The 26,309-nt window shown below is 43.8% G+C and overlaps 1 protein-coding gene across 1 annotated transcript in view; it reads left to right on the forward strand.

The window, feature by feature from the left end:
* Positions 1-69: 69 nt before the first annotated feature.
* Positions 70-26,309, forward strand: part of LOC109938457 (transmembrane channel-like protein 7) — a 103,778-nt gene continuing 77,538 nt past the window's right edge. The window contains exons 1-2 of the mRNA XM_048609836.1: positions 70-449; positions 14,627-14,849. Coding sequence (XP_048465793.1) covers positions 407-449; positions 14,627-14,849 — 266 coding nt within the window. The 5' untranslated portion in view covers positions 70-406. The remainder of the gene's footprint in view (positions 450-14,626; positions 14,850-26,309) is intronic.

A 26,309-nucleotide genomic window follows, 5' to 3' on the forward strand; every position in this document is an offset into this window, starting at 1 on the left:
TCAGGATCCTGAGAGTATGAGATGCCTGTATTTCAGGATCCTGTGAGTATGAGATGCTTGTGTTTCAGGATCCTGTGAGGATTTGAAGCCTGTATTTCAGGATCCTGTGAGGATTGGAAGCCTGTATTTCAGGATCCTGTGAGGATTTGAAGCCTGTATTTCAGGATCCTGTGAGGATTGGAAGCCTGTGTGAAGGGCTTGGGTTCGGGTTCGGTTCTCTGTGGAAGGGTTGGCCGGCTCCCAGCCTCTGGGTAGCGGCTGATGCCCGAGGCGCTGCTCGTGAGGCGTCACCGAGAGAGTGACGGAGCTGAGAGAAAACCCGCGGCTTCAGGAACAGGAGGAGGAGGAGAGTCACTTACCGGACACACACACACACACACACAGAGAGAGAGAGAGCGGCGGCGACATGCAGTTGGAGAAGCCCAGCCCTTCGAAGAGCAGGACCAGCGGTGAGTGAGTTAGTGAGGGGCCATGGCGGCTCCCGCGCTCGAGCCGCAGAAGGTTCTGGATTGCTGCCGCCTAACGGCTGTCCTGTCCCGGCCCGGCCCGGCCCGGCCCGGGACCTCTGCGCCGCTGGTGAGCCGCAGCGGCTTTAACATCCTGGGACACTCCGCTCAACACCTCTCCTGGGGTGGGGGGACCCAGGGAGCTATATTCCCAAAACAACCGGCAAAATTAATTTTAACCTCCCGTGTATATCACCGTCAAACTGTCTATTATCAATAAGTAGCTGCAGCGATTCCACTCCCTGTCTTATCTGATTAAATTCAGCTTTTCCCTAGTTTTAGAACTGTTTTTATTGGTCGTCGGGCTGCTCGATCTTCAGTTTATAATGATACTGCCTCGGTTTACTTTTAAAGAACAGGAAGGAAGTTAAATCAGTGAAAGGGCAGAATTTGTGGTTGGTGATGAATAAACAGCTCGCCGATACTTGTCTAGAGTTTCAGGCGAGTTTTACACTAGAACATTCTCAGAGTCAAAACAGAACAACACCCTATTCCGGGAAATACTCAATAAAAACCGAAAGAACTGCGGATGCTGTAAATCAGGAACAAAAACAGAAGTTGCTGGAAAAGCTCAGCAGGTCTGGCAGCATCTGTGAAGGAGAAAACAGAGTTAACATTTCAGGTCCAATGATCCTTCCTCAGAACTCACTCAGTTTGTTTTTGACCCTAGTCAGGGGATCTGGAACTGGAGTGAATCAGATTATTCAATTTGTTCCCATGCTGAAAGTGACATTAAATGTCTTATTTCATGCCAAATCTACGTAGAAAGTGAAATAAAGAAATGGAATAAAATGTGTGATTGAAACACGAACATTTTTTTCCTAAATCTCTGAAAATGACTAACCCCCACACTTTTACTAATGTTAATTTTCAGTGCCAGGTTTGGCAGTAAGTAAAACTTAACACGGTGATGAAATTTTACTTAGACACGAACAGACCAGCTTAAACGCGTTTTGACATGTTCAGAGACATCATCTGTTGTGTAATTACTGCAAAATCATGTCCCTTTGAGAATTACATGTTGAGTGTCTCAGCATGACTTTTATGGTGAACCTGGAGATGTGGAGCAACTTTTAACACTGAAGTACAATGGCAAAAAGTTTTCCATATTACTGAGGTTGGTGGGCTCACCAAGCTGTTTTGTTGTTCCGCAGACGTTTCGTTACTGTGCTGGGTGACATCCTCAGGGCAACCTCTGATGAAGCTTCGGTAACGAAACGTCTGCGGAACAACAAAACAGCTCGGCGAGCCCACAACCCGAGCTACAGATCCACTCCAAAATCTTAAGAGTTTCCATATTACTACTTAGTAACTCAGTGTTATTAGTTACCACCATCTCAAAATTTGTATTACTTTATTGCGAATCTGTGCTCTTTTACGTGTGTGTGATCTGGAAAAAAAAAATACTGGAAGTCATAGAGTCAAATAGCACGAAAACAGACCCTTGGGTCCAACCAGTCCATGCCGAACATAATCCCAAACTAAATTAGTGCCACCCGCCTGCTCCTGGCCCAAATCCCTCCAAACCTGTCCTATACATGTTCTTATCCAAATGTCTTTTAAATGTTGTAATTGTACCTAAATTCACCACTTCCTCTTACAGTAGTTGGACCACGGAACTTTGGAAATATGTTATGCAGTTGTCTTTATCAGATATTAGTTTGAAAAAGAACATTTTAAGACTCTTGAGCTAAATGAACAATGTTGTGATATTTGTGCATGAAAACTTTTACCACGTGCCTACTGACTCAAAATGCACTATTCGGTCTTTTAAAATGAAAGTAAATTTCCCTCCACACTGTCTCCATCAAACACCCCCAGGACAGGTACAGCACGGGGATAGGTACAGAGTTAAGCTCTCTCTACTCCTTTAACCTAGAAGTAAATGGAATGTAAATTCCCCTCCACACCTTCCCCATCAAACACTCTTGGGATAGGGCAAGTACAAAGTGAACTTTCCTCTAATCGTTTGATCTCAAAGTAGCCTAAAAACAAAAGTCCCCTCAGCTCCGCCTCCTTCAACCCCTCCCAGGACAGGGACAACAAGGGGTTAAAATACAGAGGAAAATTTTCTCTACTCATTCAAACTGAAAATGAAGTTCCTCTCGCACTGACCCCACGAATCATTTCTGAGCAGGGACAATAGGGCTTAAAATAAAAGTTCCCTTGGTTCTTTCAGGGAGTCCAAAATGATAATAGGGAAAAATAAAACAGCCCCTGATGGGACACCATAGCAGAACCAAAACACAAATTCAAAAAAAGTTGAATGGAAACTTATACAACAGAACAGAAACTTATTAAATTAAAACATGATTTTTTAGGCTGATGATACACTCAAGCCCCTGCGGTACCCATCGGTTTTGAAAGGCCTCAATTGTGCCAGTGAGCACCATGTGCATCCTCTCCAGGGACACCTGAGCACAGACATAACCACAAAAGAGGGGCAGACAGTCTGGAATGACGAGCCCCTCTGCTGCCTGGACCTGTTATTAGCTTTCTTGGCCAGGCCCAGGAGTAGAGCCACGAGAAGGCCTTCAGACTTATCTGCCCCTCTCTGCACCGGGTACCTATAGATCAGGAGTGTGCAGCTGAAGCGCGACCAAAATTTAAGCAGCAGCCCCTTCAAAAAACTGAAAGGGGGCTGGAAATGGACACACTCAACATGTGCTTGGAAAACCACCATCTCCAGATCACAGAATGTGTACATGGTCTGGCACCCCATGAATTTACTCAGCCTACAGTTGCACGGGACCACTGAGTGCAGCACTCTCCACTCTAGATCCCTGATGTAAAAAGGGAGTACCCCTTTAATAGAGGACCCTCCACTGGGGATCTTTGCTACCAGAGGGCAAAACGGCACGCCAAGGTATGTCTGAGTGAAGGCATAGCAGTGGAGTGTGTGCAGCATCAGCCTGTACAAATAACACCTCTATGATGTTTGAAGGGACACTGGGAGGATTTCCTTGAGACTGCTCAGATTGTCGGGCATTGTGTCATGACAGAAAGCCCATCATGCGAAGCCAATGTCAAGTTCCAGAAAGAAAGGGGTCAGTTCGTCTGGAAGCCCACCACATGTCTGAGCCACCTCGATTTTTTTTTTTTCCCCCCCGCTCCCCACCCCCACCTCGTAACATGAGGTGTCAGGGTTGAGCACCTTGTCTGTAAGTCTGTGGATGGCTCTGATCGCGAACCAGCTGCTGACCAATGCCCTCTTGACCAACTGCAACAGTGTCATCCAGACTGTTCCTCCACCATCTAGCGTGTCTCGACTCTGGTTTGCCAGTGTCCTGTGCTCTCTCCTCCCTTGGTCAGCATAACCCGCACTAGGGAAAGAACCTGTTCCTGAGCAGCCGCTCCCTTTGGAGAGCCACCACTCCTGTAGGGGAAGAGCTCTGGTGTGAGCCAACTATGCCCCCAACTTTGATCCGGTCCAACTAAAAGACAGGCAATTCCCGGAAAAAGATCAGAGAGCGGGATCACTATGTAAACAGGAACTGCATGTCATAGTTGAAGCCGCATGCCTGGAAGAAGTATTTCATCAAAGTGCACCACCTTTGGGAAAGCTTAACATAATGGTATCATTGCTGGGTCTGAAGGTGGAAAGTTGCAACCTGGATGTGGAGGCATACCAGCGCTTGACCCAGTGTTGCCTTTTGTCCCAGAAAAACTTGACAAGCTTTTTCTGGATGTTTATGACAAATCCCAAAAAGGAACCAAAGTGACCAGCTGGTATCACAACATGACAGTGATTAGCTGGTTTATGACTGACACTTGCGTCCTGTAAGGCAACACTCAGAGCAGTCCTGTCCAGTGTCCTAGCTGAACAGTCACCTTCGTTTCCAACTCTTGCCAGATCGCTGGCCAGAATTCCTCCACAGGGCAGCAGAGCTCTTCTGGCAGGGGTCCATCTGCCACGGACTGACTAGAAGTTACGAACATTTACACCAATTGATCCTCATGGAGGATGCCATAGAGTAGACCACCTGGCATTCACCCATCCTCTGCAAGGCAGCTGGGTAGTTCAGAGACAGTAAGATCTGCAGATGCGGAAGTCAGAGATTGCAGATGCTGGAGTCAGTGTGGAGTTGAAGGAACACAGCAGGCCAGGCAGCATCAGAGGAGCAGGAAAGTTGACGTTTTGGGTCAGGACCCTTCAGAAAATTTCGGCCTGTTAATGGCTAAGTAGTAAAATAGTTAAAGGAAAACAGAGGTGTTGTTTCTGTCATTATATTTTACACAGACCTATTTATTATTTACTGCAGTTAGATAGTAGGACAACAGAGATGGGCTGGTCAGATAGGCAGAACATTGGCATATGAATCCTGAAAAGTGTGACATAATGAATTTTGGCAGGACAAACAAGGCACAGGAGTTAACAATGAGTGGTAGTATCCTGGGAAGTACTAGGGACCAGAGAGACCTTTTGCTGTGCACATCCACAGATCCAGCAGGGTGGGTGGATTGAGTGGTTAAGAGAAATATAGGATGCTTGCCTTTTTTAGTCAAGGCATTGAATACAAGGGCAGGGACGTTATGATGAAAGTGTATTAGATGTTAGTTAGGCCTCAGGGGTAATACTTGGTGCAGTTCTGGTTGCCACGTTATAGGAAGAATGTGTTTGCATTGGAGAGGGCAAAACTCTCTTGCTTCTGTGCATTCTATCTCTCTCTCGCACTGCCCTGTGTCCAATGTCCAAATACATGTCCTTTCTGCCATTCTTATATTTTCATCTTGATCATCAACCCATCTGTCATTTAGGGAGTGAAATCTGTTGTCCACATCTGGTCAAGCCGACATGTGACTTCAGACGACAGCAGTGTGGCTGGCTCTTAAATGCAGTCTGAAATGCCTAGCAAAACACGGTTATATCAGACTGCTAAAAAAATTGAAAGGAAATGAAACCAATGGACTAGCCAGCATTAAACTAAGTGCTGGAAATGACAGCCTTGAAAAGTTTATCCCTACTAACATTTATGTCAAAATTGGGAGAGGTTTCCCATACGCTGGTCAAGACAACATCCAAGATAGTCATGCTCACGGAATTATATCTTAGAACAAAAAACAAAGAAAATTACAGTACAGTAACAGGCCATTTGGCCCTCCAAGCCTGCACCGACATGCTGCCCATCACAACTAAAACCCCCTACCCTTCCGGGGACCGTATCCCTCTATTCCCATCATGTTCATATTTGTCAAGACGCCGTTTAAAAGTCACTGTAGTATCTGCTTCCACTACCTCCCCCAGCAGTGAGTTCCAGGCACCCACCACCCTCTGTGTAAAAAAAACTTGCCTCGTACATCACCTTTAAACCTTGCCCCTCGCACCTTAAACCCATGGCCCCTGGTAACTGACTCTTCCACCCTGGGAAAAAGCTTCTGACTGTCCAGTCTGCCCATGCCCTTCATAATCTTGTAGACCTCTATCAGGTCGTCCCTAAACCTCTGTCATTCCAGTAAGAACAACCCAAGTTTCTCCAACCTCTCCTCATAGCTAATGCCCTCCATACCAGGCAACATCCTGGTAAATCTTTTCTGTACCCTCCCCAAAGCCACCACATCCTTAGTAGTGTGGCGACCAGAATTGAACAACATATTCCAAATGCGGCCTAACTAAGGTTCTATAAAGCTGCAACATTACCTGCCAAGTTTTAAACTCAATGCCCCGGCCGATGAAGGCAAGCATGCCGTATGCCTTGTTGACTACCTTTTCCACCTGCGTTGCCACTTTCAATGACCTGTATACCTCTACACCCAGATCCCTCTGCCTATCATTCTACCATTTACTGTATATTTTCCATCTGGATTAGACCTTCCAAAGTGCATTACCTCACATTTTTCCAGATTAAACTCCATCTGCCGTCTCTTTGCCCAAGACGCCAACCTATCTATACCCTGCTGTATCCTTTGACTGTCCTCATCACTATCCGCAATTCCACCAACCTTTGTGTCATCAGCAAACTTACTAATCAGACCTATCTTGCACATAGTGTCACAGACACCACCATTTCCATCCCTGGTTATGTCCTCAATGATTGAAGAGTCCAGTGTATCAGTGCAAAAGATAAGGCTGGAAAAATTGCAACGATCTTCAGCCAGAGATGCCAAGTGTATGATCAGCCTCAGCTTATTATTGAAGTTACCAGTATCACAGATGCCCCAGTCTTTGATCGATTTGGACTACTGTATGTAATACCAAGAAATGGCTGGAGATACTGCAAGCTGCAAAGGCTATAGGACCTGACAACATTTCAGCAGCAGGACTGAAGACCCATGCTCCAGAACTAGCTGCAACCATAGCTAAACTGTTGGTTTTCAGCTGCATCACTGGCATCTACCTGACAATGTGAAAAATTGCTTGCATATATCCTGTTCACAAAAAGCAGGACAAATCCAATGTAGCCAATTGCTACCCCATCAATTTACTCCCCATAATAAACAAAGTCATGGAAGGAAATCAAAAACTGAAATTGCTGCAAAAAATCAGCAGGTCTGGCAGCATTTGCGGGATGAAAGCAGTGTTAACGGTTGCAAATCCAGTGGCCCTTCTGCAGAACTAATGGTAGCTAGGAAAATTTTTTTTATGCAGAAGATAGGGTGGAGGGCGGGGAAAGGAGTAAACGATAGGTAAACCTAGACGAGTATGCCACCACCGTCATGGACTTCATTAGTCTGGAGGACTGTGTACCAAAGAAGTCAATCTGAGTGTTCCCCAACCGTAAACCTTGGATGAACCAGGAATTCCACTGCCTACTGTAGACCAGACACGCAGCATTCAAGGCGGGTGATCCTGCCGAATTCAGAAAATCCGGATATGACCTCTGCAAAGCCATCATGGAGGCCAAGAGGCAGTACCGGACTAAGTTAGAGGCCCAGATCTACCAAACAGACTTCCTCCATCCATGGCAAGGTCTAAATGACATTATGGGATACAAAATGAAACAACGTAAGATGGCCGACAATGACACATCCCTCTCTGACATGCACAATGCTTTCTATGCTTGGTTTGAGCAGAATACGACACCTGCCCCAACAACCCCAGACGCACCTGTTCCCTCTGTCACCACTTCAGAAGCCATCAGTCTTACCGGGAGTCAACCCAAGGAAAGCAATGGACCCAGACGGTGTCCCTGGCTGAGCACTCAGATCCTGTGCAGACCAACTGGCGGAGGTATTCACTGACATCTTCAACCTCTCCTACAAGCTGAAGTCCCCGCCTGCTTCAAGAAGACCACCATCATCCCTGTACCCAAGAAAACACATGCAGTGTGCCTTAATGACTACTGCCCAATGGCTCTGACTTCAATAATCTGAAGTGCTTCGAGAGGCTGCTCATGGCCTATGTCAAATCCCAACCCTCCTTGATCCCCTACAGTTTGCCAACCGACATAACTGGTATCCTCTGTAGATCTTATCCCTAGCCCTGTCCTCATCCCTGGCACATCTCGACAACAAAGTCACCTATGTCAGACTCCTGCTCGTTGACTACAGCTCTGCCTTCAACACCATTATCTCTCCAGACTGATCTCAAAACTGTGAGACCTTGGTCTTGGCTCTGCCCTCTGCAACTGGATCCTCAGCTTTCTGACCCATAGGCTGCAATCAGTGAGGATAGTTAACTGCACCTCTTCCGCAATAACACTCAACATTGGAGCCTTCAAAGGATGCAGCCTCAGCCCCCTACTTTACTCCCTGTTACCTACGACTGTGTTGCCAAATTACGAATGAATACCGTTTACAAGTTCACCATGACACCACCGTAGTGGGACAGATATCTAACAACGACGAGTCAAAATACAGAAGGGAGATAGAGGGCTTGGTGACGTGGTGCAATGAAAACAATCTGTCTCTCAAAGTTGGCAAAACTAAAGAACTGATCATCGACTTCACAAAGAAAGGAGGAGAACACGTCCCCGTTTACATCAATGGAATTGAGGTTTAGAGAGTGAACAGTGTCAAGTTCCTTCGAGCGATGATAATAGACAACTTGTCCTGGACTTCCCATGTAGATGTGACAGTCAAGAAGGCACAACAATGCCTCTTCTTCCTCAGGCGGCTCAGGAAATTTGGCATGTCCATAAGGTTCCTCACCAACTTCTACAGATGCACCATTGAAAGCATGTTGTTCGAGTGCATAACAGCGTGGTATGGCAACTGCCCTGCCCAGGACTGTAAGAAACTGCAGAAGGTGATGTGCATGGCCCATACCATCATGGAAGCCAACTGTCCATCCATGGACTCTATTTACACGGCTTGCTGCTGCAGAAAGGTGGCCAACATAATCAAAGACCCATCGCACCCTGGTAATGACCTCCTACAACTTCTTCTGTCAGGCAGAAGATACAGAAGTCTGAACACACGCACGAGCAGATTCAGGAACAGATTCTTTCCGGCTGTTATCGGACTGTTGAATAGAGTCTAGCCTCAAATAATGTAACCTGCAATATAACCTGTCTGCCTCTAAGACTTTTTGATCTGTACATTCTTTGCTTGCTGTGATCTGCCTGTACTGCTCCTAAACAAAGCTTTTCACTGTATTTTGGTACACGTTGACAATAAATCAATCAATCTGGTGAAGATAGAGCCCAAAGAGAGAGAAGAATAGTTGGATAGACAAAGGAGTGAATAAAGCAGCTATTCACCCTTCCTATGTCACGGAAGGGATCGTCAACTTTGCTTTCAAGTAGCATTTGCAATGGTGTAACCCTTTCACTGACGCTCAGTTTGGGTTCCTTCAGAGTAATTTGGTTCCTGACCTCATTACAATCTAGGTCTAAACATGGATGAGAGTATTATACTCCAGAGATGAAGTGAAAATGATTTCCCTTGACATTAAGGCCATATTTAATTGAGTGCAGCATCAAGGTGTCCTAGCAAAACTGGTGTCAACGAGAATCAGTGGAAAGGTCTCCACTGATTGGGGTTATACTTGACACGAAGGTAGATGGTTGTAATTGGTCATTTATCTCAGTAGCACAACATCATTGCAGAAGTTCTGCAGGATCGGTATTTTCTAATCAGTGTGTTCAGAGATGTTATGACATACCTCTGGAACAGATGGGAAAGAACCTGAGCCTCCTGGTTCAGAAGGAGGGTTATTACCACTGAACCACAAAAGCCCTTGAAATTCCTCAGGACAGTATCCGAGGCCCAACCATCTTCAGTTGCTTTATCAATGATCTTCCCCGCACCACCACGTCGGAAGTGGTGATACTTGCACCAAGTTCAGCACCATCCATAATTCAGATACTGAAGCAGACTACATCCATATGCACCAAGCTACGGATAATTTCCAGACTTGGGCTGATAAGTTGTAAGTAACATTTTGTATGACAGAAGTAGCAGGCAGTGACTATCGCCAACAAGACAGAATGAAACTATCACCCCATTTCAGTGAATGTAATTACCAACACTAACCCATTGTGTTACACCTGACTTCAACATCCTGGAGTTGATGTTGACCAGAAACCTAACTAGAAAACCCATGGAAATATTGTGATTCTAGGAGCAGGTCAGTGGCTGGGAATTATACAGTGAGTAACTCAAGTCCTTTCTAATCCATCCTGTCCAGTGTCTGCAAGGTACACCTCAGGAGTGTGATGAAACATCCTGCAATTGCCTGCATAAGCACAGCTCCAATAACACACAATAAAATCAACAGACCTAAAGAGTGGGAACAATTTAGAATTTAGCTTTGGAGGACAAATGGATTAATTAATAAAGGGAAAAGAATATGAGAATAAGCTTGCAGGGAGCATAAAAACTGATTGTAAATATTCCTATAGATATGTGAAGAGAAAAAAAAATTCTGAAGACAAATGTGGGTCCCTTACAGTCAGAAATGGGAGAATTTATAGTGTGAAACAAAGAATGGTTGACCAAACAAATACATACTTTGGCTTTGTGCTCATAACGGAGGGCTCAAGTAAGATCTCAAAAATGTTGTGAAACACTGGGTTTAGCACGAGTGGGGGACCAAAGGAAATAACTATTAGAACAAAGAACAAAGAAAATTACAGCACAGGAACAGGCCTTTTGGCCCACCAAGCCTGCGCCGATCCAGATCCTCTATCTAAACCTGTCGCCTATTTTCCAAGGATCTGCATCCTTCTGCTCCCTGCCCATTCATGTATCTGTTTAGATACATCTTAAATGACGCTATCGTGCCCGCCTCTACCACCTCCGCTGGCAAAGCGTTCCAGGCACCCACCATCCTCTGCGTAAAGAACTTTCCATGCATATCTCCCTTAAACTTTTCCCCTCTCACCTTGAAATCGTGACCCCTAGTAGTTGAGTCCTCCACTCTGGGAAAAAGCTTCTTGCTATCCACCCTGTCTGTACCTCTCATGATTTTGTAGACCTCAATCAGGTCCCCCCTCAACCTCCGTCTTTCTAATGTAAATAATCCTAATCTACTCAACCTCTCTTCATAGCTAGCACCCTCCATAACAGGCAACATCCTGGTGAATCTCCTCTGCACCCTGTCCAAAGCATCCACATCCTTTTGGTAATGTGGCGACCAGAACTGTACGCAGTATTCCAAATATGGTCGAACCAAAGTCCTATACAACTGTAACATGACCTGCCAACTCTTGTACTCAGTACCCCGTCCAATGAATGAAAGCGTGCCGTATGCCTTCTTGACCACTCTATCGACCTGCATTGCCACCTTCAGGGTACAATAGACCTGAACACCCAGATCTCTCTGTGTATCAATTTGATACACAGGCATTTGATAAGGGAACCTTATCAAACGCCTTACTGAAGTCCATGTATATGACCTCCACAGCCCTTCCCTCATCTATCAACTTTGTCACTTCCTCAAAGAATTCTATCAAGTTGGTAAGACATTAGCAGGGAAAATCTAAGGTTCTTGAGTAGATTTGTAGCTCGGGTTGTGGATGCTGCGGTTGGTTCACTCGCCAACTGGCTTGTTAGTTTGCAGACGTTTCATTATCCTGCTGGGTAACAGCATCAGTGCAGCCTCCGATGAAGCGCTGTTGTGTTTTCCCACCTGGTATTTAAACCCTGGGGTCCATTGGAATTGGTTACCTCATTTCCAGTTTTCTTTCACAGTGGTGTATACATAGGGTCTAATTTTATGTGTTTATTGGTGGCCTTCTTGGTGGAGAACCAAGCCTCTAGAAATTCCTGTGCTTGTCTCTGTCTGGCCTTTCCTAGGATCTTGGTGTTGTCCCAACTGAACTGGTGATTCTCCTTATCCGTGTGAATGGAGATGAGTGAGTATTGGTTGTGTCTTTTTGTCGTTAGCTGGTGTTCATGTACCCTTGTGGCCAATTTTCTTCCAGTCTGTCTAATGTAATGTTTGTCGTAGTCCTTGCATATACATACCACTGCAAACGAAAATCGGAAATGAGGTAATCAAATCTAATGGACCCCAGAGTTTAAATACCAGGCGGGAAAACACAACAGTGCTTCATCAGAGGCTGCACTGATGCTGTTACCCAGCAGGGTAATAAAATGTCTGTGAACTAATGAACCAGCTCGGCGTGTGAACCAACCACAGCATTAGTAGGCAAATGATGTTGGGGAAATTGATGGGATTGGAGGCCGATAAATCTCTCAGCCTTATAATCTACATCAGAGTACTTAATGAAATAGCCCTAGAAATACTGGATGCATGGGTGCTCATTTTCCAAGATTCTTCTGAGTTGGGAACAGCTCCTGTAGACTGGAATGTAACCGCTCAGTTTAAAAAGGGAGCTATAGAGGAAACTGGGAATTATATACCAGTAAACCTGATATCAGTCATGGGGAAAATGCTAGAGTCCATGATAAAAGATTTAATAGAGCATTTAGAAACCATTGGCAGGATTAGACAGATTCAGCATGGATTTACAGAAGGGAAATTATGCTTGGCAATTCTGTTAGAATTATTTGAGAATGTACCTAGTAGAGTTGATGAAGGGAAGCCACTGGATGTAGTTTATTTTGACTTTCAGAAAGCTTTGACAAAGTCCCACAAAAGAGATTAGTGTGTAAAATTAAAATGCATGGGATTGAGACGGATAGAAAACCGGTTGGCAAACAGAAAATAAAGAGTAGGAATAAACAGGTCTTTTTGTGAATGGCAAGCAATGACTGATGAGAGTTTGAAACCCAGCTATTCACAATATTAATGATTCAGGTGAGGAAACTAAATGTAATATTTCAAAATTTGCAGGTGACATAAAGCTGGGTGGGAGAGGGTGTTGGATGCAGAGGTGCTTTAATGTGATTTGGATAAATTGAGTAAGGGGGGAAAATGCATGGCAGATGCAGTATAATGTGGCTAAATGTGAGGTTATCCCCTTTGTTGTAAAAACAGGAAGGCGGATTACCATCTGAATGGCTATAAATTGAGAGAGGGGAATGTGCAGTGAGACCTGGGTGTCTTTGTATATCTGTCGCTGAAGGAAAGCATGCAGATCCAGCAGGTGGAAAAGAAGGCAAATTATATGTTGGCCTTTGTAGTGAGAAGATTTGAATAGAGGAGCAGGGATATCTAACTGCAATTATATAGGGCCTTGGTGAGACCACAACTGGAATACTGTGTGCAGTTTTGGTCTCCTTATCTGAGGAACGATGTTCTTGCTAAAGAGGGAGTTCAGCAAACATATAGCAGACTGATTCTTGGGATGGTGGGATTGACTTTTAAGGAGATTTGAAATCTGTTAGGATTATATGAACTGGAGTTCAGAAGAATGAGGGGGGAATCTCATAGAAACCTATGAAATTCTAATGGGACTAGACAGGGTAAATGCAGGAAGGATGTTCCCGATGACAGGGGAGTCTAGAACCAGGGATCATGGTTTAAGGACAAGGGGTAAATGTCTTCACCCAGAGAGTGGCAATTTATGGAGTTCACTAGTACAGAAAGCAGTCGAGGCCAAAACATTGAATGATTTCAAGAAGGAGTTGAATATAGCACTTCAAGCTAAAGGAATCAAAGGATCTGGGGGAAAACAGCAGCACACTACTGAATTTGATGATCAGTCATGATCATAATGAATGGCAGAGCAAGCTTGAAGGGACAAATGGCCTACTCCTTCTATTTTCTATGTTTCTAAAATTGTTAACACCATCTAGGACCAGGCAGCCTACTTGATTGGCACCCCATCTACCAACTTCAACAGTCACTTCCTTCTCCACTGATGCTCAGTAGCAGCAGTGCGCTCCATTTACAAGATGTAGTATAGAAATTCACCAAGGCTCCTTAGATAGTACCTTATAAATCCGTGGCCACTACTACCCGGAAGGTCAAGGGCAGCAAGTACATGGGATCAACACAACCCACAATTTTCCCACCAAATCACACACAATCTTGACTTGGAAGTATATCAATGTTTCCTCACTGTTGATCGGTCAAAATTCCAGAACTCTCTGTTTGGTATACCTGCACCTGCACCACATGGGCTGCTGCAGTTCAAGAATGCTGCTCAGTGCCACCTTCCCATGGACAGTTAGTGATGATCAATGAACGCTGGCATACACAACAATGCTCATATCCCATTGACCAACATGAAAAGAAAATCCGGTAAGCATTGCCGGAAATGCACATTGCAAGCTTAGCCTAGAGAGCATCTGACTTGGCTATGTTTCTTTTTCCCCCCGCAATCTTCTCATCCATGTGATGAAATAGCTTGCTGATATTCAGAAACAAAAACCGGAAAAATTCATCCAGATCTGTTAATATCTGTGGCAAGAAAGCAGAATTAACATTTCAGGTACAGTGGCCCTTCTTCAGAACCCTGATTCAAGCTGGATTTTCAGCTTTTCCAGGCTTTTTTGTTTTGCTGGTATTTTGTAAGCTCACTGATAGGTGAGATGCAAAAGGACTGTCAACTCTGGTGAAATGTGCCTCTGAATGAAGGGAATGTTTTAGAAGTTTTCTTAAACTGCTTAATATTTGTGTATGTTGGATTCTTTGAGCCTGGAATTGGTGAGTTTTCTGTGGCAAACTTGAGCATCCAACTTTAAAACAGCCTTTGTGATCTTTAATATGAATAAAATCTACTTAACTGGTGTTTCACTTTGAACAAATAACTCATTGGCATTAATAAATTGTCTTTTTGATTTTTAAAATTTATTTTCTAATGTGTTTTGTTTTACTTTCATTGTAGGCTTCTTCCTTTCTCTCAACCCACTCTTACATGAATTGCCCAGTTATCAATCGCTAATTCGAAGGACTTCAGCTGGTAAAGGTTCAACCAAACGGAGAAACACGGTCCCCAGTTATTTGTTTACTTCACTAACTCATAGAAGAACTGGTTCAGATGAGTTAGAACAGAACATTGGGCCATTGCGAGAAATGCCTGTTAGCATTGAAGAGAAGAAGCGAATCAGGTTAGACTGTCTATATTGTTGCATGGAACGCATTGTATTTGAATATTGATGAAGCACTAACTAGTTAATGGACATGCTGTTAGTTGATGCACTGAAGTGAAGCATAATAGATAAGATGGGACAAGAAGGACACCCTTAAAAAACTTCCCCATCCAAAACCCTGGCATAAAGGGAGCCCCAGTCAATACGGGGAAGTTAAAATCGCCCACCACAACATTCCTGATATTTTGAGATAACAAGGTGTAGAGTTGGATGAACACGGCAGGCCAAGCAGCATCAGAGTTCCTACTAGGCAGTTCCTACTATTCCTGATATTTTCATATCTTTCCAGAATCTACATATTTCTTCCTCTATCTTCCTCTGCACCTAAACTGGAAGGGCACTAATATCCTGGCAGGGGGGTTTGATAGTGCCATGTAAGAGGGTCTAAACTAGTGTGGCGGGAGAGGGGTGTGGGAACCAGAGCAGCAGATTATAGAGTCATAGAGCTCTACAGCATGAAAACAGATCCTTTGGTCCAACTCGTCTATGCTGACCAGATATCCTAAATAAATCTAGTCCCATTTGCCAGCATTTGGCCCATATCCCTCTAACCCCTTCCTATTCAAAAACCCATCCAGATGCCTTTTAAATGTTATAATTGTACCAGCCTCCACCACTTCCTCTGGCAGCTCATTCCATACATGCACCACTCTCTGCGTGAAAAGGTTGCCCCTTAGGTCCCCTTTAAATCTTTCCCCTCTCACCTTAAATCTATGCCCTCTAGATTTGGACTCCCATACCCCTGGCAAAACACCTTGACTATTCACCCTATGTCTCTCATGATTTTATAAACTTCCATAAGGTCATCCCTGAGCCTCAGACGCTCCAGACAAAATAGCCCCAGCCTATTCAGCCTCTCCCTATAGCTCAAACCCTCCAACCCTGGCATCATCCTTGTAAATCTTTTCTGAACTCTTTCAAGTATCACAACATCCTTCCGATAGCAGATCAGTAAGTATAGAGCCTGGGGAAGACCTACAGACTAAGGCAAATATTGCTAAGAGAAAGAGCAGCCAGGGAGAGGTTCCTGTGCTCAGTGGAACTGGAAGCTTGGACTGTATTTGTCTCAATGCAAGAATTGTAACAGGCAAGATGGATGAACTTGGAGGCTGGATTAAGCATGCAATTATGCTGTTGCTATCACAAAACATTGTTGAAAGAGGGAAAGGATTGGCAGTTTAATGTTCTGGGATAAGGATGTGTTAGATAGAGGAGGTAGCAAAAGAGGTGGAGGCGTTGCATTACTGGTTACTGAGCAAATCACAGCTGTGTTGAGAGAGGACGCGCCGGAGGGATTTTGCAGTGAGGCATTATAGGTAGACTCAGGAATAGGAAGAATGCAATCACAATGCTGGGATTGTACTTCAGACCTCCCAGCTGTCAGTGGGAGATAGAGGAAAGGATATGTAGTCAGATTCTGGTAAGATGTGAAAATAATAGGATTGTTGTTGTGGGTGATTTTAACTTCCCCCATATTGACTGGGACTCCCTTGATACCAGGCTTAGATGGGGAGCAATTTGTTAGATGTGTCCAGGAGGGTTTTTTGTTTTTTGAAGCAACATGTGGGTAGTCCAATGAGGGAGGGGGCCATACCGCACCTGGTATTGGGAAATGTGCCTGGCCAGGGGATCGAAGTATCAGTGGGGGGAGCATTTTGGGAATAGTGAACACAATTCTGTATGTTTTTAGATACTTATGGATAAGGACCTTGAATTAAGGTGTTAAATTGGGGCAAGGCCAACTGTAACTGAATTAGGCAAGAATCGGAGAATGAGGATTGAGAGCAGCTATTTGAAGGTAAATCCATATCTGACACTTTAAAAGACCAGTTGATCAGAGTGCAGGACAGGCATGTTACTGTGAAAATTAGGACAGGATTGATAGGATTCAGGAACCTTGGATGACAGGGGAAATTATCAGCTTAGTCAAAAAACGGAAGCATACCTAAGGTCTAGGCAACTAAAAACAGAAAGAGTCTTTGAATATAGAGAAAGTAGGAAGGAGCTCAATTTGGGAGTTATGAGGGCTAAAAGGGCCATGAAATGTCCTTGGCCAGCAGGGTTAAGGAGAATCTCAAGGTACTTTACATGTATATTAGAAGCAAGAGGGTAGCCCGGGAAAGAGTAAGCCCTCTCAAGGATAAAGGAGACAGGTTATATGTGAAGCCAGAGGAAATGGGTGACAATCTTAATGAGCACTTTACATTGGTATTGACTAAAGAGAGGGATGTGAGGGATGTTGATGTTAGGGGAAAGGTGTGTGAATACTCTTGGACAAGTCAACGTAATGAAGGAGGAAGTGTTGGATATTTTGAAATGTGTTAAGGTAGACAAGTCTCCAGGGCTAGCTGGGATTTGCATCCACTTTGGCCTTAGGTGAGGTTCCAGAGGAGTGGAGATTGGTCAGTATTGTTCTTTTGTTTAAGAAGAGAAACAAATAATCCAAGTAATTACAGGCCAGTGAACCAGACATCAGTGGTGAGGAAGCTTTTGGAGAACATACTGAGAGACAGGATTTATTCATGTTTGGAAGTGAAGGGCCTTGTTAGTGTTAGGCAGCATGGGTTTGTGCAGGGAAGGTCATGTCTCACCAACTTGATTGAGTTTTTTTGAGGAGGTGACAAGAATGATTGAGGGAAGGGCAATGGATGTAGTGTAAATGGACTTTAATAAGGCATTTGATAAGGTACCTCATTGCAGCCTGGTACAAAAGATAGAGTCTCATGGGATCTGGCATGTGCTGTCTAGCTGGATACAGAACTGTCTTGGTCATAAAAGACGGAGTGGCAGTGGAAGGGTGCCTTTCAGAATGGAGATCAGTAACTAATAATGTTCCACAGGGATCAGTGCTGGGACCTTTGTTGTTGTTAATATATGTAAATGATCTAGAGGAAAATGTAGGCGGTCTGATTAGTAAGTTTGTGGGCCGGTGAGGCAGCTGAAGTTGGCAATGAGGCGACAGCAGTCAGTGGTGAGAGTGGGCCTTTCACACTGCGGCAGTGGCGGCCTCCTGGGCTTCCTCGGGATTGGAGCAGTGCCTGCATCGTTGTGGAGATGGGACTTGGGACTCTGAGATCTGGACTCTTTTTTTTGTGCTTATCTTTTGACTGTTAAATCTTTTAAATTTGGTTTTCGTAACCAAGTGGGTGCCAGTGAATTACGACTTTTGGCATTTTTCACTGTACTTGCACATTCCTATACTTAGTACATGTGACAAGTAATTAAATCTAAATCTAAAAAATGACACCAAAATTAGCGGAGTTGTAGAAAGGAGGATTGTTAAAGAATGCAAGGTGATATAGATGGATTGCAAATTTGGACAGGGAAATGGCAGATGATGTTTAATCCGGACAAATGCGAGGTGATGCATTTTGGAAGATCAAATTCAAGTGCGAATTTTGCAATAAATGGCAGAACCCTTAGGAAAATTGACATACAGAGAGTTCTGGGCATACAGGTCCACAGATCCCTGAAAGTGACAACGCAGATGGATAAGGTGGTCAGCCAGGACATCAAATACAAAAGTTGGCAAGTTGCGTTACAGCTGTATAAAACTTCAGTTAGGTCACATTTGAAATATTATGTGCAGTTCTGGTCACCACACTATGGAAAGGAATGGATGTTTTGGAGAGTGTGCAGAGAAGGTTTACCGGGATGTTGCCTGGTCTGGAGAGTTTTAGTTATGAGGAGAGGTTGGATAAATTTGTGTTGTTTTTGCTGGAAAGATGGAGGCTGACGGGCAACCTCATCATAGTCTACAAAATTATGAGAGGCATAGCTAGGGTGGATAGTCAAAGGCTTTTTCCCAGGGTGATGGTGGACACAGGAGGGCACAGGTTCAAGGTGAGAGAGGGAAAGTTAAGGGGTGAAGTGCAGGTAAAATCTTTTGCAGTAGGTGGTGGGTGCCTGGAATGCACTGTCAGTGGAGGTGGTGCAAGCAGGCACATTAGTTCTTGAGTAGATTTGTAGCTCGGATTGTGGATGCTGTGTTTGGTTGGCTCGCCAAGCTGGTTTGTTAGTTTGCAGACGTTTCATTATCCTGCTGGGTGACCTCATTGGTGCAGTCACTGATGAAGTGCTGTTGTGTTTTCCCGCCTGGGTTTTTAAACTCTGGGGTCTGTTGGAATTGGTTACCTCATTTCCAGTTTTCCTTCACAGTGGTGTGTATTTAGGGTCTAATTCTACATGTTTATTGATGGCCTTCTTGGTGGAGAATGAAGCCTCTGGAAATTCCTGTGCTTTCTCTGTTTGGCCTTTCCTAGGATCCTGGTGTTGTCCCAACCGAACTGATAGTTCCCCTTATCCGTGTGAATGGAGATGAGTGAGTACTAGTCATGTCTTTTTGTTGCTGGTCGGTGTTCATGTATTCTTGTGGCCAATTTTCTTCTTGTCTGTCCAATGTAATGATTGTTGCAGTTTTGCGTGGGATCTTGTATATCATGTTGGTTCTGTTCATAGTGGGTAAGGGGTCTTTGGTTGGAGTTAGCAGTTGGCGTAGGGTTGATGTAGGTTTGTGTGCCACTCTGATGCCCAGTGGTTGTAGGAGCCTTGTGGTCAGTTTGGATACGTTCTTGATGTATGGTAATGTGACAAGTGTGTCAGGGCGTACTGTATCTTCCTGTTGTTTGTGCGATAGGCATCATGGGACCCAGCTGTTTGGATATCCGTTGTCCTTAAAGACTTGGTAGAGGTATTCTTCGTTTGGTGTGGTTCTGGGTTGCTGCAGTGTGTTGTCGCTCGTTTAAATAGTGTTTTTATGCAACTCTGTTTATGGGTGTTGGGGTGGTTGCTGTTGAAATTCAGGACCTGATCTGTGTGTGTGGCCGTTCTGTGTACCTTTGCCAGAAATTCCCCGTATGCCCTGCGTTCTACCATGATGTCCAGGAATGGGAGCTGTTCGTTCTTATTCCCCAGTGAATTTGATGCAGGTGAGAGTGTTGTTTATAAGTTTGTGTGTCTCCTGTAGTTTAGACTGTTTGATGATGACAAAAGTGTCGGTCACGTATCGGAACCGTAGTTTTAGGTTGGATCTGCGGAAGGGCTATGCTTTCAAGTCTCTGCATCACCACTTCTGCTATTAGTCCATTGTAGCTGGGAACTCTGTCCCATTAGCATAACTGTGGTTGTAGTTGAATCCATGTATTACAACAGCTTTCTCTGTGTCTGTTAATTTCCTGTCTGAGAGGTTTCTTACCCAAGTGTCTGATCTTTGGTTGTCATTTTGGTGGGTTATTTTGGCTAGTTTTTCTTGTAGGATCTGTCGTTTCTTGGTTCTTGTTGTTTATTGACTAATGTTAAATGGCTCTTTATAAGTCTGTTGTCCACTTTAGGTTGGTTCGTCTAGGAATAGGGTTTGTTGGTACATAATTTCCGTGTCATATCTGCGGAGCCAGTTGTGTGCGCCGTTAATCATTACCTTTACCATTCTGCGGCCATTGTGTTCTGCTGTCCTATGTGCATGTGAGCTGTTGATGGGAGGTTTGTATCTAACACTGCGTGGTAATAGCAGAAGCGATGATGCAGAGAGTCAATTGGAATCAGAGGGAAAACTCTCTCAACATGTTGGAGTCATATCTGGTACATGGAACATAGTTGTGGTTGTTGGAGGTGAGTCATTTCAGCTCCAATACGTCTTTGCAAGAGTTCCTCAGGGTAATGTCCTAGACCGAAACATCATCTCCTGCTTCATCAATGACCTTTCCTCCATTTTAAGGTCAGAAATTGGGATGTTCACCGATGATTATGTAATGTTCAGCATCATTCGTGACTCCTTAGGTACTGAAGCAGTCCATGTTCAAATGCACTGCAGAAATTCACCAAAGATCCTTAAGACAGCACTTTCCAAACTCGTAACCACTTCCATCTAGAAGGACAGGGGTAGCAGATAGATGGTTCCCTACACATCTGGCTTAGAAATATATATTCCTTCAGTGTCATTGGGTCAAAATCCTGGAATTCCCTCCCTAACAACATTGTGGGTCATGTGGACTGCAGCGGTTCAAGAAGGCAGCACACCATCAGCTTCTCAGAAGTGAATAGGGACAGGCAATAAATGCTGGCCAGTCAGTGATGTTCACATCTTACAAATTAATAGAAAAAAAGCGTGCTATTTCTGAGCCAGCTGAAGTTGTAAGTATCTATAATTATAGATTAAAAGATTGATAAATTACTGAGGCATTGTAGGACCCAATGGTGTAATATAAATAGTAGATTTTAAATACCAACACATTGAGTGGTTAGAGTAGTGGGTGCAAGTGTTAGAAGAGAACAGAATTCCTGAAATTAATTTATTCAAATTTTTCAGTAATAATCTTCCAATGCACTTCATCAGTAACATCTCAATTGCTGCTGTGACCAGCAGTTTTGATTCCAATCAGAAATCTGATTCTATCCATTACATTGGATTTCCTTCTTCCTCGTGTCTTGCGTGCTTGTGTACAATTGCCACTTTAAAGGATTGTGTCTTTAAAAACAGGGATTTTCTAGGACGGCTGTATAATTTCACAGCAAATAAAAACCGAGGAGGAGAAATATTTAAAAAGGACATAAGGGGCAACTTTTACACAGAGTGGTTCATAAGGAGGATGAACTGCCAGAGGAAGTGGTGGATGCGGGTACAGTTACAACATTTAAAAGACATTTGGACAAGTACGTGAATAGGAAAGGTTTGGAGGGATATGAGCCAAATGTAGGCAAGTGGGACTAGTTTGTTTTGGGAACGTGGTTGGCATGGACTAGTTTTACCAAAGGGTCTGTTTCCATGCTGTATGACTCTATTGTGGCCTCTTATTTTTGTGCAGCTTTGTGTTCTGCAATGTGCTCCTGATCAGGAATCTAGGAGTTGTTTACAAGTGAAACTGGTTCTCTGTTTTAGATTAGACCTGGAAACAAGTTACAGAGGCAATGAAAGAAAAACACAGAAGCTTCTTCCCAGCAGAAGCTGCTTGTTCTCTGCAGAAAAAAAAACTCCTTTTGCACTTGAATAAAGTCAGTTGCCATCCCTGAAGCAGTTGCTGTGAAGTGTGACTTTTGAAAGATCAGATGTTCTCCAAGTGAGCAAGCCAATCTGTACTTCTCACAAACCAGTGGAAGCATCCAGAAAAAGACAACTGAACAACAAGAGGTCTGGCCAGCTAAAGAAGGATTATGTCAACATCAGAACTAGAAAGCAAAGACCATTGAACTGACTTACTGTTTTTTTTACCTCTGCCCATAGTTTGTTTTCCCTATTTGTTTGTTTATGTGTATAATGGGGTGTTTATAAGGAGATTAGAGTTTTAGTGAGTCGCATTATATGCCAATGTCAGTATCTGTGTATTTGCAACTAAAGTCTAATTACTTGTAATGCATAATAATTCTTCACTAGTGCAGAAATCTGTACTAATGCAGCTTTTGTTGATTGGTCTATAGATTAGTGACCAGTTATCAATAGTGACAGAGACCTTTTGCAGATGTTGGTGTGTTCGCTGAGCTGGGAGGTTTGATAGCAGACATTTTGTCCCCATACTAGGTGACATCCTTAGTGCTGTGGAGCCTCCGGTGAAATGCTGTTGCCTTGAGCCGGTTCAAATTTATATGGTCTAGTATTTGCTGCTTCCATTAGGTGCCAGTTCCGGATGTGCGTTGTAACGGTTGGTATATCGAGTCTAATTCAATGTGTTTGTTGATAGAGTCCACGGATGAATGCCAAGCCTCCAAGAATTCCCACCTGTCCTCTGTTTGGCTTGTCCAATGATAGTAGTGTTGTCCCAGTTGAAAGTGTCTGTGTGAATTGAAACCAAGGACATCTGGTCATGTTGTTTAGTTGCGAGCTGGTGTTTGTGGATGTGGGTTGCTAGTTGTCTGTCTGTTTGTCCCACGTAGTGTTTTGTGCAGTCTCCGCATGGTATCTTGTAAGAATGCATTTGACCTGTCCATGGTATCTATTGGGTCTTTAACCCTGGTCAGTTGCTGTCTTAGTGTGGCTACCAATTTGTGTGTTGTCGTGATTCCTAGCAGTCTGAGTAGTCTGGCTGTCAGTTCTGAGATGTTTTCTATATATGGTATGGTGGCCTGGTTGTGTTGTCTGTTGGCTAGGAATCTGTGGATGAAGCTGTAGGGGTATCCATTCCTGGTAAAGACCTTGTAGAGGTGTTCTTCCTTCTGCAGATTGGGTTTGCTGCAGTGTGTAGTGGCCCTTTTGAACAAGTCCTAATGCAGCTCCTCTTGTGTGAGTTGGGGTGGTTCCTGTGATAGTTTAAGACCTGGTCAGTATGTGTGGATTTCCTATATACTTTTGTACTGAAGTCACCGTTCTCTTTTTCCACCATCACTCCAGGAATGCGAGTTTGTTCTTGTTTTCGTCTTCCGTAGTAACTTTGATCCCTGTGAGTATGGTGTTGATGAGTCGGTGGGTGTTCTCAATTTCTGTTCTTTTCATAATACAAAAGTGTCATCCTCTTTTTCTGATTCAGAGCTTGGGTTGGATGTGTGGGAGGGCTGTTTGCTCCAGTCTTTGTATGACTGCCTCAGCTATCAGTCCGGAGATGGGTGAGCACGTTGATCTGCTCATATATCTTGCCGTTGAATGTAAAGTGCGCTGTTAAGCATAAGTCCAGTAGTTTGAGTATGCAGTGTTTATTGATCTGTTCCTTGTTTTTTCGTCTGTTGTGTTTGTCTAGTCGGGTGGATATGGTTTCTTTGGCTAGGTTTCTGTTGATTGATGTAAACAATGCTGTTGCATCGATTGAGATCACACTACTTCTTTGTCTATTTTAGTGTTTGTGCTATTGTCTAGGAATTGTTGTGTTGATTATATGGAGTGTCTTGAACTACTAATTAGATGTTTAAGCTTTTGTTGTTGTTCCTTTGCTAATTTATGTGATGGGGTTCCTGGTAGAGCCACAATTGGTCTGAGGGGTATGTCAGGCTTGTGTACCTTGGGCAGTCCGTTGAATCTTGGAGTGTTGTTGCCTTCTGGTTTCATCCTTTGTAATCCTGTTTTCGTTATCTGTCTTGTTTTGTGTAGGTTCCGTAGTGTATTGGCTATTCTGTTTGTTAGCTGTAGTGTGCGGTCCCAAGCCTTCTATTGGTAGGTTTGTGTATCTGCAAATAGTTCTTTGGCTTTTTGCACGTAGTTCGTTTTGTTCATTACCAGTCATTCTGCCTTTATCAGCGGGAACAATGATGTTTTTGTCCTTTTTGAGGTTCTTCAGGGCATCCCTTTACTCCTTGTTAAGTGTGTTCGTTTATGTTCTCCTTGTCAGTAGGGGTACAGTGGTCTGTCAGATCATTTGTCGTGTTTCTTCATCTAGTCAATTGTTTCTGAGTGTGGATTCTAGCGCTGCCAGGAAGTCCGTTTTTTCAGCATCTCTGTGGTTGTAGTTCAGTCCTTTGATTAGTACTGTTTTTTTCTGTATCTGAGAGCTATCTGTTAGACAGGTTTCTTATCCATTTGTCAGTCTTGATTATAGTCCACATTTTTAGGCCAGTGACAAATTAGGAGCTCTGTGAAGGAGACACCAAGTCGCAGCTTTTCAGCATCAAATTGAAATTGGCAGCACGATTAAACTGTTACAAGGCAAATTACCATATAATAACCACCAACATACAACCATGTATTTTCAATACAAAATGGTATCTTCACTGAAGATGATATAACCATGTAGTTTCAATACAAAAGGGTATCTTCACTGAAGATGGCAAAATGCTATATCAATGAAGGACTGGATGGATTACATTTCCCTCTACAAATTAGTTTTGTTTTGTTGGTTCTCTGACCCAATGGGAAAGGATCCTATCCGATCCAGGTATATCACAGCTTATTTTGGGAACTGTTCTGCCCAAGACCGCAAAAAATTAGAGAGTTATGCCCACAGCTCAATCCAACATGAAAACCAGCCTTCCTCTGTTGTCTCGGGAAAGCAGTCAACATAATCAAAGACCCTTCCCAACCCAGTTATATTTTCTTCCATTGGGCAGAAGATACAAAAGTTTGAGAACAAGGATCAACAGATTTAAGAACAGCTTCTTCTCTACTGTTATCAGGCTTAAGAACAGACCTCTCATATTAGAGTTTATCTTTATAGATTTATAGATTCTTATGGCGCAGAAAAGGCCCTTTGGTTCATCAAGTCTGCACCAACATAACTACCACTAAAGCGCACTAATCCTAATTTCCTGCTCTTGTCCCATATCCTTGAATGTTATGATATTTGAAGTGCTCATCTAAATATTTTTCAAAGGTTGTAAGGTTTTCAGCCTCCACTACCTTCCCAGGCAGTGCATTCCAGATTCCCACCACCCGCTGAATGAAAGATTTTTTTCCCAAATTCCCTCTGAATCTCCTGCTCCTTACCCTAAAACTACGCTGTCTCATAATTGACTCCTCAACCATAATTGACTCCTCAAGGGGAGCAGCTGCTCTCTATTCACCCTGTCCATACCCTTCATAATCTTATACACCTCAATCGTCTTCTCCTCGGTCTTCTCTGCTCTGGAGAAAACAGTCTAAACCTATCTAGTCTCTCCTTTTGGCTGAATTTATCTGGTGCTATCACATCCTTCCTGTAGTGAGGTGACCAGAACTGCACACAGTATTCCAGCTGTGGCCTGACCAACACTCTATACAATTCCAACATTACCTCCTTGGTCTTATACTCTGTACCATGACTGATGAAAGCAAGTGTCTCATATGCCTTCTTAACTATCCTATTCTCATGCTGTGCTGACTTCAGAGATCTGTGAATGCCCCAGAGATTCCTCTATTCCTCTAAGCGCCCAGTATCCTGCCCTTTGTTAAATATTCCCTCATCTTGTTTCTTCTTCCAAAGTGCATCACCTCGCACTTGCCAGAGTTAAATACTATCTGCCCATATACTGGTCTGCCCATCTGACCAACCCATCTATATTTTCCTATAAGCACAGCCGTCATCTTCACTATTAACCACCCTACCAATCATGGTGTCATCTGCAAAGTTACTTAATGATCCCCCAACATTTTCATCTATATCATTTATGCTGGGCATCAGAGTGGCACATAAGCCCACATCAACCCTATGACAACTGTTCACCCGAACTAAAGACCCACTCCCCTCCATGGACAGGGCCAGTGTCATCTACAAGATTCCCTGCAGAGACTGTGAGAAACACTACATCGGACAAACAGGAAGGAAACTAACATCAAGGGTACATGAACACCAACTGGCTACAAAAAGACACGACCAATACTCACTCATCTCAATCCACATGGACAAGGAGAACCACCAATTCGACTGGAACAGCACCAAAATCCTGGGTAGTTTGAATCAGAGATAGTAGGAACTGCAGATGCTGGAGAATCCGAGACAACAAGGTGCAGAGCTGGATGAACACAGCAGGCCAAGCAGCATCATAGGAGCAGAAAGGCTGACGTTTCGGGCCTAGACCCTTCATCAGAAA

This window comes from Rhincodon typus, chromosome 21, assembly GCF_021869965.1.
Source record: "Rhincodon typus isolate 14 chromosome 21, sRhiTyp1.1, whole genome shotgun sequence".
NCBI lineage: Eukaryota > Metazoa > Chordata > Chondrichthyes > Orectolobiformes > Rhincodontidae > Rhincodon > Rhincodon typus.